At 50.7% G+C, this 13,018-nt stretch overlaps 1 protein-coding gene across 1 annotated transcript in view; it reads left to right on the top strand.

The window, feature by feature from the left end:
- Nucleotides 1-1,206: 1,206 nt before the first annotated feature.
- Nucleotides 1,207-13,018, top strand: part of SLC25A48 (solute carrier family 25 member 48) — a 40,131-nt gene continuing 28,319 nt past the window's right edge. Inside the window, exons 1-4 of the mRNA XM_023532016.1 lie at nucleotides 1,207-1,387; nucleotides 5,797-5,840; nucleotides 10,394-10,465; nucleotides 12,514-12,772. Of these exons, the coding sequence (XP_023387784.1) occupies nucleotides 1,294-1,387; nucleotides 5,797-5,840; nucleotides 10,394-10,465; nucleotides 12,514-12,772 (469 nt within the window). The 5' untranslated portion in view covers nucleotides 1,207-1,293. The remainder of the gene's footprint in view (nucleotides 1,388-5,796; nucleotides 5,841-10,393; nucleotides 10,466-12,513; nucleotides 12,773-13,018) is intronic.

Consider the following 13,018-nt stretch of genomic DNA (forward strand, 5'->3'; position numbering starts at 1 on the left):
ATTCTGGGAGTTGCAAGGCAGGCAGTTCCAGAGGTACAGTGTGCTATCTGGCCATGGGGACCTTCCGCCCAGGCAGCTCTCAGAGGAAATTTCCAACCTAGCCTCACCCCTCCCGAAGGCCTGGCCAGGGCCAAGCTGAGAGTTTTTAGGGCTCTGGAAATTCCCACCTGGCGGGTGTGCCCTCAGCAGGGGCTGCGTCAGGACCTTGGACTCTGGACTCTGGGTGTGGTCTCCCCAGAACTCTCCACTGTGACAGTCAAGTCTTTGGGAATAAGCTGAAATCTGTCCTTACCCAGATGAGCCTACAACTTAGGTGTGATGACTTTCATCTCCTAATTTGGGCCAGTTTTCTAAAAGATTCACATCTATATGATATGTACACACATTATATACACCAAACATACAGGCATTTTCCTCACCTAGGAATGAGGGTCATGATAACACCCACCTCACAGGGCTGCTGTGAGGAGTAAGCCCAGGACAGCAAGTGGGGCATTATTTCAACGTTTAGGAAATCTTGGATGTGATTAATAACTGATATTTATTTAGAGCTGGCTTGTAGTCTACCCTTGGGTTGGGCACTTTCCACATTTTATTTCAGTTCTTTGTGAATAGGTGGGTTCTGAAACCTGGGTGCCACGGGGAGGTGTGGGGAGCAGCCAGGGAAGTGTCCCTAACCTTTAAAACTGGCATGGAAAGTTGTATGTCCTGTATACTTTGTAGAGAAACTGTCCATGGCTTTCAACCAGCTCCTCAGAGAATGAAGAACTTCTGGTTTAGTTGATAGTTAGACATTTGTTTAGAAATTATTTCAGCACTGTTTTAGCTCAAAAGAGGATGTGTTTTCACAGGTAAATAATCTACTTCCCGACCTTGGATAAAGCATCCCTTCCTCCCTCTTGTAATGAATGAACTTTGCAAAAATGTCCCTACAATCATTTCCAGTGTCAGACGCAATGTGAATAATTACAGGCACGGGCGAGCACCTTCGCCCCACAGAGCCGAGGTTCTGCAGCTGGCAAGAGAGAGGTCGCCGTTAGAGGGGAGGGCCCAGTGAATCCTCTCCTGGCCTTGGCGCCTCCGGGCCCGGGGAGTGCGGTGGCGCGGGGCGCACCATCGCGCCGCCTGCGTGCTGCGCCTTTAAGGTCCGCTGGGGGCGTGCTGTCAGCTGCCCGCGGGCCGGGGGAGAGGTGAGCGCCGCCGCCCGGTTTGGCGTCGGACCTTCGTGCGCTCCGACTCTCCGCGGCCTTCCCCGGCGCGCCCCTCCCGGGGGCCATGCCCCGCACACGCTGAATGGGCACCAACCCGGCTCCGGGCGGGCGTGGCGCCGCGGCCCCGGCCATGGGCAGCTTCCAGCTGGAAGACTTTGCGGCGGGCTGGATCGGAGGTGAGGCCACCATGGATGGGAGGGACCCCCCCTGAGAGGCGTGAGTGCTTTCGGGAGACCCCCGAGCCTGAGAGGCAGAGAGAGAGGCGGGCCAGGTGCCGCGAGGGCCGAGTTTGCACCCCGGGCTCCCGGCAGGCTGCTCTGCGCCCCGGCTTCCCGCCCGCGCGGTGCGCGCCTCCTGCTGCGGGCAGAGCTCGAAGCACAGCGCCCAGGGGTCTTGCGTTCTCCGGCTGCCGCCCGAGTAAACTCTTCGAGCCTCACAGAGGTTCACCTGAGCTTCCGATTTGCCTCCAAGTTAGATTCCGCGGAGCTTGATCCGGTAATGATTAAGCCACACGTCCAAACGGACAGCCAATGGAGCGTCCCGGCGCTTACACAACTTTCGGTGACCGAGTGCGCACCTGAATTCGGGGACGTGGCTCGCAGGAACTTGTGGGTGAGGGTGGCGCTGTCCTCTGGCCCCGGGAGCAGGATGGGGAGGCCGACTTTGTGATCAGGCTGGTCTTAGGGGGCGCCCTGGCTGGAAGGAGCGGAGAGAGGAACGCTTGCTGTCTTCAGCCCCGGTCAACTGTCAGGTCCCTTTCCCGTGGCACTATGCTTCAGGAGCTCTCTCTGCCGGCCCCGGGATGAGTTTGCTTGGTCAGGACTTTCATCCATTTCCTTGCTTCTCCATTCTTCTCTTCCCAATAGGTCTATCTTTCCTCTTCTGGCAGCTCTTGGTGGAGGCGTGGGAGGAGGGTTTGAGAGACTTTACTTAATGTGAAATAATATTTCTTTTGGCCCCATCTAAGAGAACCATCAAGATGTCGGCAGACACAGCCTCTCCCCAAAGACCAGATAAAATACTTAGGTGCAGAGGCAGAGACTATGGCATGTTTGAGCCCCCACCAAAGATTCTAAGTATGGAGGAGACCAGGAAATTTGTAGGAAAAGGAAAACAAAAGCAAAAGAGCAGCAAGCTAGATAGCATCCCGGATTCTTCCCCTTCTGGGGCGCCCCTCCCGCCTGGCGGGAGTCCAGGGCTGCCCACCCACAGGTGGCTGCAGGGTGCCTGCTTCTCACCCGTTCTGAGCAGAGGTGGTTCCTTTCATGGTGGGCAGTTCTGTTGGCACAGACTCTCAGGTTGGATTGAGACCTGTGTCTCCTAATTTTCCCAGCCAGGGGGTTGTGCCTTGAGGCCCACTGAACATCTCTAGGCCGTCTTTGGACAACCCCTCAGCCATTCCAAGGGAGAGCCTTCCCTCAGCTGTTTCCTTAAGTAGCCAGACCAAGGTCAGTAGGGCTGCCAGTGGCTTGGTTTAAGAAATAGCCTGGAAGATAAGGCTGTCAGAGGAGTTCAAATTCTCTGACAACACGGAGACCTTCCCCAATTCACACAGCAAGTAGTGGATTGTCCCTTATTCTGTAATTGTTTTTACTTTGTTGATGTTAACCATTTTTTTTTCTATTAGATGATGACGAACGTAGTAGCAGTCAATTCTTAGTGGGTACCACATGCTGTTTAAGTGCTCTAAGTATATTTTTAAAACAACTTTCTTAAGGTTATTTTACATATAATAAAATTCACCCATTTCGAGTGTACAACTCAATGATTTTTAGTAACTTTACCAAGTGGTGCAACCATTACCATAAATTAATTTTGGAACATTTTCACGCCCCAGTAAGATCCCTCACGCCCATTTACAGTTAAACTCCATCCCCTCCTTCTCCCTCTGGACAACCACTAATCTACTTTCTATAAATTAGCCTTTTCTGGACATTTTATATAAATGTATTTATAAAGTATGTGGTATCTTGTGTCTGATTATGTATATTTCTTCATAACCCCAGAGAGGTAGCTACTTTTATTACATTCCCATTTTACAGGTAAGGAAGTGGATACATAGAGAAATCCGATGACGTGCCCAAGGCCACGCATCTAGCATGAGCACTGGGATTCCAACCTGGGCAGTCTGGTACCAGGGCCATTTTAACCCCTGTACTCATCTATAGCTGTTTTCTTTCTTGATGACCTTGCATGATAAAATTTCACCATTTTAAACAAAATTCACATTTGGTTTGAAATTTTACTGGTTAGTGAAGTTTTAAGGTCTGGAAACCACTGACCTGATAGTCTGATGTCTTACCTTGCATCTTTGCTTTTACGTGGGTGGGCCAATGAGTGAGCAGGGAGACACTGGTCCAAGGTTGGATCTGGGGTGCTGCCCTGGCCTGAGGGATGCCTTTAGTGCAGGAGGCACTCACTAGGGGGCCAGCAGCTGGGGCCTGAGGACCAGACTCTTTCCTACCCCTGCTGGGAGGGGTTCTTATGAAGTGAATGCTCCCGCTGCCCACTGCCCATCACCTTTCTTCCTCTGTCCAGTTCTGTGGGAAAGAGGAGCTGAGAGGGGTCTGGAGGTTCCAGACCAAGGAAATGTTTGCTCTGGGATTAGCTGGGTTCTCGACCCCTGTAAATATCTAGTATTTTAGGCCCCCCTCACCTGCTAGCAGAGACCCTCTCTCACCAGTGTGATGGGGAATTTGTCTTAGGAGAATGACTCCTGTTTCAATCTCACAGTCACTACCTTCTGCAACAAGAGCTTCTTAATCCACGTGAACTCAGGGTGGTCTTGCTTCCTGCCAAAATGGTGCAGTCCTTGTGAGTGTGGGCGGATGGGCATTTTTCTGTGCAAAGATCCAGATCATCCATCACTTTTTGGAAGAGGCCCCCCTTTTTTAAAAAATAAAAAACAATAGCAATAGCATCTTTTTTTGAACGTCCTATAAATACCAGGCTCTCTGATGGTACTTTACATTCATTACTCATTTCATTCTTACAATGGAACCGTAAGGTAGGTGCTAATATTATTCCCACCTACACACGCTAAACATGAGGGGTACAGATGTAACCTGCAGGTAACTGAAAAGTTTCTGGGTTTTTGCTTTTCGCCTTCCTCCCATTTTTTGAGGCGGAATTCACATAACAAAATTAACCATTTACAGTGTACAATTAGTGACATTTAGTACATTCACAGCGTTGTGCAACCAGCACCTCTGTCTAGTTCCAAAACATTTCCTCATGTCCAAAGAAGTCCCTGGACACGACTTTAAGCAGTCACTCCCATTTCCCCTCCCCCAAGCCCTGGCAACTGCTAATCTGCTCTCTGTCTCTACGGATCCATCTCTATTCTGGATAATTCACATAAATGGAACCATACAATATGTGATCTTTTTTTGTCTGGACTCTTTCATCTACATAATGTTTCCAGCATTCATCCACTCTGTAGCCTGTATCCGTACTTCATTCCTATTTATGTCTAATAATATTCCATTGTATGGATACACCACATTTTATTTATCCATTCACCCAGTGATGGACATCTGGGCTGTCTCCACCTTTTGGCCATTGTGGATTGTGCTGCTATGAACATGCATGTACATGTACTTGTTGGAGTGCTTGTTTTCCTTTCTTTTGGATATATACCTAGGAGTAGAATTGCTGAGTCAGATGGTAATTCTACGTTTAACTTTTTGAGGAACTGCCAAACTGTTTTCCACAGTGGCTATACCATTTTACATTCCCACCAGCAATGTATGAGGGCTCCAATTTCTCCATATCTTCCCCAACACTTGTTATTGTCCTTTTTTGATTTGTTTTGTTTAAATTATAGCCATCCTAGTGGGTGTGATTGGGAATCTAGTGATTTCGACTTGCATTTCCCTAGTGACTAATGATGTTGAGCACATTTTCATACACTTCCTGGCCATTTGTATATCTTCTTTGGAGAAATGTCTATTCAAGTCCTTTGCCCATATTTTAAAAAAAAATTAAGCCTAAGAGTTCTTTCTATGTTCTGGATACTAGACCCTTACCAAATATATGATTTGCAAATATTTCCCCTCATTCTGTAGGTTGTCTTCACTTTCTTTATAGGATAATTTGATGCACGAAGTTTTAATTTGTTTATGACATTCAATTTATTTTTTCATTTGTTACTTGTGTTTTTGATATCTAAGAATCTTTTGCAAGTCTAAGGTCATGAAGATTGCCCCTATTTTTGTATATGATTTTTATAGTTTTTAGTGTTTCCTTTTAGGTCTGGTCTATTTTGAGTTAATTTTTGTACATGATATGAGGTAGGGGGTCTAACTTCATTCTTTTGCACGTGGATACCCATGTGTCCCAGCATCTTCATCACCCTTTATTGGGGTGCTTTGTTTCTTGAGGCAGATCCCTAGTTTACTTCATTTTCTCTTGCCTTCTTTAATGCCTGAGCCTGTGCCTCACACATTGGGGGTCCTCTCTGGCAACTGGGCATTGACTAAAAAGACGAATATAAGCCTGAGCCCTCTGTCCTGTCCCAAGCACCAGCAGGTGCAAGCCAGGAGTCCAGGGGCTGAGTGACCGAGTATTCTTCTTCAACCTACAGGTGCAGCCAGTGTCATTGTCGGCTACCCTCTGGACATGGTCAAGGTACAGTAGCCATGTTTGTCATTACCTCTTGGAAATGGGCCTGGAGTGAGTCTGCCTCCAGAACTATGCCTGCTGTTTCTGATCCCCAGGGAGCGTCCAGCCCAGGGCAGGCTCTCTGTGCCAGCTCGGGGGATGTGGGGCCAGGAAGCCTGGTTTGGAATGGCTCTACCCTCATCACTTGGCAGTGATTTTGTTTTTGTGAATGTCTCATTTCTGCCTCCAGGTTCTCATGAACTGTGGGGGAGGCGGTCAAGGCACTGGGGAGTGTCTTCCTATAAGTCACTGTGGAACCAAGGAACCAGGAAAGGCTTCAAGTGTGAGGTGGCATCTGAGCCCAAAATTTAAGGTTGGGTTTCGAGTGATTAGAAAAGCTATTTCAGGCACAGAAAACAGCATTGGCGAAAGCACTGAGATGGGGACACGTTGTGATGCCCACTTGAGAAAGGCTGGCATGGCTCCATGCTGACACATCAGGTTTCTGACAGCAGCTGCAGATCTGAATCCAGAAAAGGGAGGTTAGCACTCAATCCTTGGAGGCTGCGGGCGTCGGGGCAGGACTCTGGACCTGGGCAGGGGATGGGACTCCGGAGCCAGCGAAGCCATCGGGCATGGGGTCATTTAAGCTCCTTGTTTTACAGATGTAGAAATTGCCTCAGGTCACATAATAAGTTAAAGCATCAAGGAGTGAGACACTACGAAGAGATAGTCTTTGACTTCACTCCCATCCCTGCCACCTGTCCCCAGTGGTGAGTGGGACTCAGAGCCACACCCTGAGAACGTGGCCACAGATAGTGACTTCCAGATCTGCATCTAAAGCTCTGCAGGGATTGCACACCAAGAGAAACCTCAAAGGCCTTTCTCAAGTGGCTGTGGCCATCTCCTTTCTCCCTGTCTTCCTCCCCGAGTAACAGGGGCCCCCTCCTGGGTCATGGCCTAGGCCTGCTCTCCTCTTCATGGAAAAGTCAGCCTACTTGTCTTAAACAGTTGAAGATATATCCTGGCTCTTTGTGCCCCTCATACGGGCCCGGCCTTTTTCTCATACAGCAAATGTATACTGGACACTTTCTCTGTGCAGGCACCGTGGGGATGGCAAGGTGTTGGTGGTGGACAAAGCAAGTGTAACCCCTGCCCCGGGCAGCCTTACAGCCACATTCCTGATGCATGTGACCTTTGTGTCTTCCTGGGACTGCATCTTTCCCTTACCTCCAGCCTGGCCAGGAGCTGGTGGAGCTTGTTGGAGCTACCACTACCTCCTTGCACGGGCAAGTCTGGCCATCCCGGGTCTGGCCATATGTCACCTGAAAAAGCGGGAGCTCTCCTTCTTCACTCTGCCCCAGGAGCCACTGGAGGAAACCCTCCTGATAACTAAAATCCAGTCTCTACTCAGCCCAGGGGCATGTCCCAAGGCCCTTGTTTATTCCCAGAACATCCTCCTTCCTTTCTCCCTTCTGACTGTCATTTTCTCTAGAGTCCTTGTCCACTGAGAAAGAGCTTCGGAGTCAAAATAAACTGGAGTCCAGTCCCAGCCTCCCCACCTACTCTCCTGTGACCAGGGCACAGCACTAACCTCCCTGAGCCTTGATGTCTTTGTTTATTAAATGGGCAAAGAATACTTCCTAGGGCAGCCGTCATGGAGATCATCACTGTGGCACTGAGGATAGAGCAATGAGCGGGCCATTCGCATCCTGATGCACATACGTGCTGGGATGTGTCCGAGGTCCCAGGGCTGGCCCATGGGAGAGTCAAGCTAGAAGGACCTGGGCTGCTGAGTTGGGTCAAAGGTTCCTTCCCCTGCCTGCGGCTGCCTCATCACAGGTGGGAGAGCCAGCCACTGGATGCTTGGTGGCAGTGGAGCCAGGATCAATATTCTCACCTGGCTCCTGGCACAGCTGGTACATTTAGGGTTTAGGCCTGATGCAGTATGACCAGCTTTCTAATCAGGGCTCAGCTGCCTTTAGATCAGCTAGCAAACTGTGAGAGAATAAATTTGCATGGTTTTAATCCTTAAGTAATTTGTTATAGCAGCAGCAGGCAACTAATACAGGGAGCTGGCTTTCTTCATCTGTCAAACAGGGCTAGTATCCATGCTACATAGCATTTGAAGGGTTCAGTGAGATAACTTCTATAAGATGTCCTGTGTTTCCCCATGTATACATTTGGTGCACACTAAATGCCAGCTCTTGTTGTAGCTGGAGGTCCTGGAGGCTTGAGCTGTGCTGCTGGCCTTGGTGGCAGCCTCCCAAGTGCTTATTAGCACAGCTGGCAGAACTTTGCTCCCTGGCTTTGAACCTATTCTGTGATCTGGGTGGCGTGCCCTCATGTACCATTTGTTTGAGTGACTTGACCACTCACCCTTCTTAGTGGGAACTTGATCCTTCCTGGGGCTCAGGCATTTTGTGGGTTCATTCCCCAGGGCCAGCTCCAACAGGGCTGGAACCAGCACAGGAGAGTGGCCAGCCTCAGGCCAGCCTTAAATGGGGCAGAGAGAGGCCTGTGCCCTGACCTACCCTGGCCCACACCCATGCCCTGGTTGGGGATGCCGCAGCCCAAGGTAGACCTCTGTGGTTCTGCTTGGCTAGAAGGCCCGAAGGCCCAGTTCTTACCTTGAAGCATCTTCCAGGGCCTCTTCCATACCACCCAGCCCTTCTGGTCCTTGGTGGTTAATTTTTCTCTGTGGCACCTGCCGTCTGACACACGTATTTACATGGGAATTGCTTTTTATTGACTGTCTTTTCCAACCCCACTGGGTTTAAGTTCCATGAGGTCAGGGAGTTTGTTTACTGCTGAATTCCTGAAGACCGGAACAGTGGCTGCTGTAAAATAAGAACTCAGTAAAATTGATTAAGGGTTAATAAATACATTTCTCCGATTATGGAAGTAATATTTATAAACAGTGCAATACCATTTATGTATCATACCTATAGGAGCACTACATATTTCCTCTGGCACTCCAGCCATATCAAACTATTTAGATGAATGCCTATAACATGGCTAAACTTTTAGCCATGTTATTCTCTCAGGGGAGAGGACAGGTGAGAGAGAGAGGTGGGCCAAAGGAGACTCTAGCTTTATATGCAATGTTGGCATTTTTTTATTAAGACAATGTAGTCCCATATTAGTTGTCTACTTAAATATTTTAATTACATAAGCTAAAAATGACCAAAGGAATCCCTGCTTACTATAGAAAGATGGAAAATGAAGAAAAGTTCAATGCAGAAAAATGACCCCTGACTTTTACCTCAGAGGCCATCACTTTTATGATGTGTGTTCTTCCAGAGTCTTCTCCACTTGTCTACAGATGGAGCTCAGGCTGTGAGCGTGAAGCATTAGCCTGTACCCTGGGCCTTAGCTCCTCTCAGGACCCTGGGTTCGGGAGTGGGAGCAGGCCCACATTTCCTCCTCTGTGGCTCTCACGGCCCCTTCCTCGCAGGCACGGCATGCTGTGGGTGCTGGGAAACTGTTTTAATGGAGAATTATAGGCTGCACCTCTTAAAAGAAGCGGAACCCTCTGAGAACAGGGTAAAGGGAGCCCTGGGCACGTTGTGGGCTTACTCAGACCCTCTGTGTCCTTGCGATGGCCCTTATCACCAGAGCCAGCCTCTGTTAGAGTACAGCACGCCTTCGCCATCCGGCCCCCTATTCGGCCAGTACAAAGGGGTCATGTGCCAGGGCCCCACTTGGCTCCAGGACAAGAGGGAAGTAGGAGACAGCCCTGCCCTAGGGGAGGCGCCCCCATAAACCCTAAGTAAACAGAAAACAGATGACACCACCGCAACATTTAAGCTCAGACTAAAAGCTGAGCAGCAGCTAGAGTTAGAACCTTCTGAGGAAGGAGCAGGGGTGGAGGCAGGAAAGAGCTGATCCTCTGGGGACTGAGCATGTGCCACATGGTGGTACGGAGGTAGGGGGATGGAAGGAATGGCAGGGTGGAGTGAGGCAGGCTCTGTCACTCACCCAGAGCCTCCTGGGCCCTGGTGAAGAGTGTGAAATTTATTCTAAGCTGATAGGAAGCCACCAGAGAACTTTAAACAACACAGAACCAACTCATTGCTGTTTAGAAAAGACCAGTCTAACTTGTGTCAAGGAGTGAGGGGGACGCAGGAGGCCGGCGAGGAGACTAGACCATTGTCCAGGTGAGGGATGAAGGGTTCTGGAGGTGAGAAGAGCAGACCACTCCCAGGGATATCTAGAAGGCAGAGTGATGGACAGAAGATTGGTGAGATCCATGCGACAGATTACCTTTTCGTACTCAAGAGGCAGGGAACATATGTTCCCAAACAAGCATCATTTTTGCTCGACAAACTGGCCTTTGTTCTTCTTTCAGACCAAGAGGGTTTCTGCTGTATTTAGGGAGGTCTGAATGGGACATTGAGGGAGACAGTGCAGGTTGAGGACAGAGGGCCATCCAGGCCGGGACTGAAACCCAGTCTTCCTTCCTGGCTCAGTCTCCTCGGGCTGGTCCTTTCCTACTCCGGCCCTCAGTACTGGCAGCTCAACGTCTTGGGGGCAGTGGGGATGTGAAGCGTCTCACACCTTTGCCTGTTTCTTCTCAGACTCGCCTGCAGGCCGGGGTCGGCTATGGGAACACCTTCAGCTGCATCCGCACCGTGTACAGGAAGGAGAGTGTAAGTGCCCCTCCAGAGGGTGGCTGGATCCATTCCTGCCAGGGCCGCTCACGAAACGGGGCAACCCTCCCTCCTCCCCCCGCCCCCCCCCGGCCTCCCCCGCCCCACCCGGGGCCCAGGGGCTGAAGCCCCAGCCCTCCAACCAGCACACTGAGTGGGAGGTCCATTCATTCCTGCTCCTCACCCAGTCACTTCACACCATACCTCAAATATTACATGTCACCTAAACTTAATTCTGCCACCTAGTGGGATGTTATTGGGGAGAAAAAAAACTGGAGAAATTCTGAGGAATTTGCAAACACGGTGTGGAAAATTCCTGCAAGAACAAGGTGACCTGTCAGGTTTTCAAAACAGAGTGAGTGGCCAGTAAACTATGTGCCCGCAGACTTCCCTTTATCTGGGTGCCTCAGGAGCCGGGAGCTCTGACTCTACGCCCCCAGAGCTGGCTCCTACCACAGGTAGCTTGAGACCACGGACCCAAGGTTTTCCTTTGCAAAGCGGGAAACCTGAGTAATATTTTATAGACGATCTGTCAGGTGCCTTCTTGAGAATTACCGTGTGCTTCAGGAAGACTTCCTAAGGCCTCTTTTTGGGGAATTTAAAATAATTAAAAAAAATAAATTTTAAAATTTAGGATGACGTGATCTGTGGATTTAAAGCAACAGTCAGGTGTTGGCCCTAAGGCAGCCTGAGGCTTTTCTTGAGTCACCAGAAACGTGGCCCCGTCGTGAACCTCTGTCTCTGCCAGACTCCATGTAGGAAGTGCCCTGGAGCTGGGGAGCTTCCCACCTGCACCTGGCATTTCTCTTCAGACCAAGTGTGTCTTGTGTCAGCGTGTAGTTCTAACACACTGACTGGCTGCTTTAAACTGGGGCGAGCACTGCCAACCTAGTACTAGCTGTTCCAGGGTGATGCGCGATTCCTCAGTACCCCAAAAGGTGGCTGTTGATTCTCCCTAGTTGGCACACATCCCCGCAGTGTCTGCCAGCCAGCCTCCCCGCTCTGCAGTTTCTGTGGGGACTGTGGATATTTTCTGAGACACAGCAGCTCAAGGCTAAGCGATGTTCCAGAGGAATAGCCTGCAGCAGGGTGTGTGTGTGTGTGTGTGTGTGTGTGAGAGTGTGTGCGGTGTCCTGCTGCTGGCAAATGGTACACACACACGCCATTCTGGATTAGCGAGTTTGCATGCAGCCTGGAATTTGTATGACGGCCTCTAGTACTTTTTCTACTTTGGCATGGGGCTCATGTGTGCTGCCCTGACTCCTCCAAGGGACTGTGGAATTTTCCGGTTTCAGCGGAATGTCTGTGGTGTTTATTGAGAATGCAGTATGGAAAGGACCCTGACCTCAGCCTCAGCACCCTCTCCTCAGCCTCCTGTGTCCTGTGTATGTGCAGCAGCCTCTTTGTGCTATCCTTCCAGGAACTCTACCCTCCACCTCTCCTCCCAAGAGACACCCATGCTCAGGGACACCCATCTATAGGCTGGCCCAAGTGCCCCTGAGGGGCATGGGTCCCCTCCTTATCCCCTCACCACAAGTTAGCACGTCTCATTTTAATTACTCGTCGGTTTGTCTGTCCAGGTTCCCTGCTCCCCTTCCCTGCCTCAACTGTGAACTCTGTGAGAATGTTTCTTATTGTTGTCCCCGGGGCTGGGCACACGGCAAGTGGCCAGAGAGTGCTTTTGTTGGAGTGGCAAGTGAGGAGGGCGTGCGTGGTGCTTGGTAAGCCCACTTACTCACTAGGGCTCCACAGGCTCCCCTTGGCCAGAGCACTGACGCCCCAGAGGCAGACGTGGGTTCCAGGCCCAGGACCCACCGCTCAGCCCATAAGTTTGTGCAGAAGCCGGTTGCTCCTCAAAGCAGGAATGATCTCTCCCACTCCCGTCTCTCCTATCACATCAGCCTCCTCTCTTATCCTGGCACCTTGGTTTACTTTTGCGCTGTCTCCCCGCCGGCCCGCAGGCAGCAGCAGGGCAGCGTGGGGAGCTTGGCGCCTGGCGGCAGTCAGGCCCTGGCACTCACGCTTCCTCCCCCGGGGTTTCCCCACAGGTTTTCGGCTTCTTCAAGGGCATGTCCTTCCCCCTGGCCAGCATCGCAGTTTATAACTCGGTGGTGTTTGGGGTCTTCAGTAACACACAGAGGTTCCTCAGCCGGCACCAGTGCAGGGAGCCCGAGACCGATCCGCCCCACACGCTGCCAGACCTGCTTCTGGCCAGCATGGTGGCTGGCGTGGTCTCTGTTGGGCTGGGCGCACCTGTGGACCTCGTCAAGATCCGGCTGCAGATGCAAACACAGCCATTTCGGGAAGGTAAGAGGCCAAGGGAGGGTGCCTGGGCCTGGGCCCCATGACCCTCTCCTGGTTTGCAGGGTCTGCGGTGTGGTTGTGAACATCCTTTGTATTGAGCAGGGCATCTACATGGTCACGTAATCGTCTGTGATTATTGTTACTTCATCTAGAATATTGACTCTCATTGATTAGGTACTTCCCGGGCACCTGCTAAGAGCTTTGCATATGTCCTCTTAATTCGTCCTTACAACCATTCTGTGAGATAGA

The sequence above is a fragment of the Pteropus vampyrus genome, unplaced genomic scaffold, assembly GCF_000151845.1.
Source record: "Pteropus vampyrus isolate Shadow unplaced genomic scaffold, Pvam_2.0 Scaffold74, whole genome shotgun sequence".
NCBI classification, from domain to species: domain Eukaryota; kingdom Metazoa; phylum Chordata; class Mammalia; order Chiroptera; family Pteropodidae; genus Pteropus; species Pteropus vampyrus.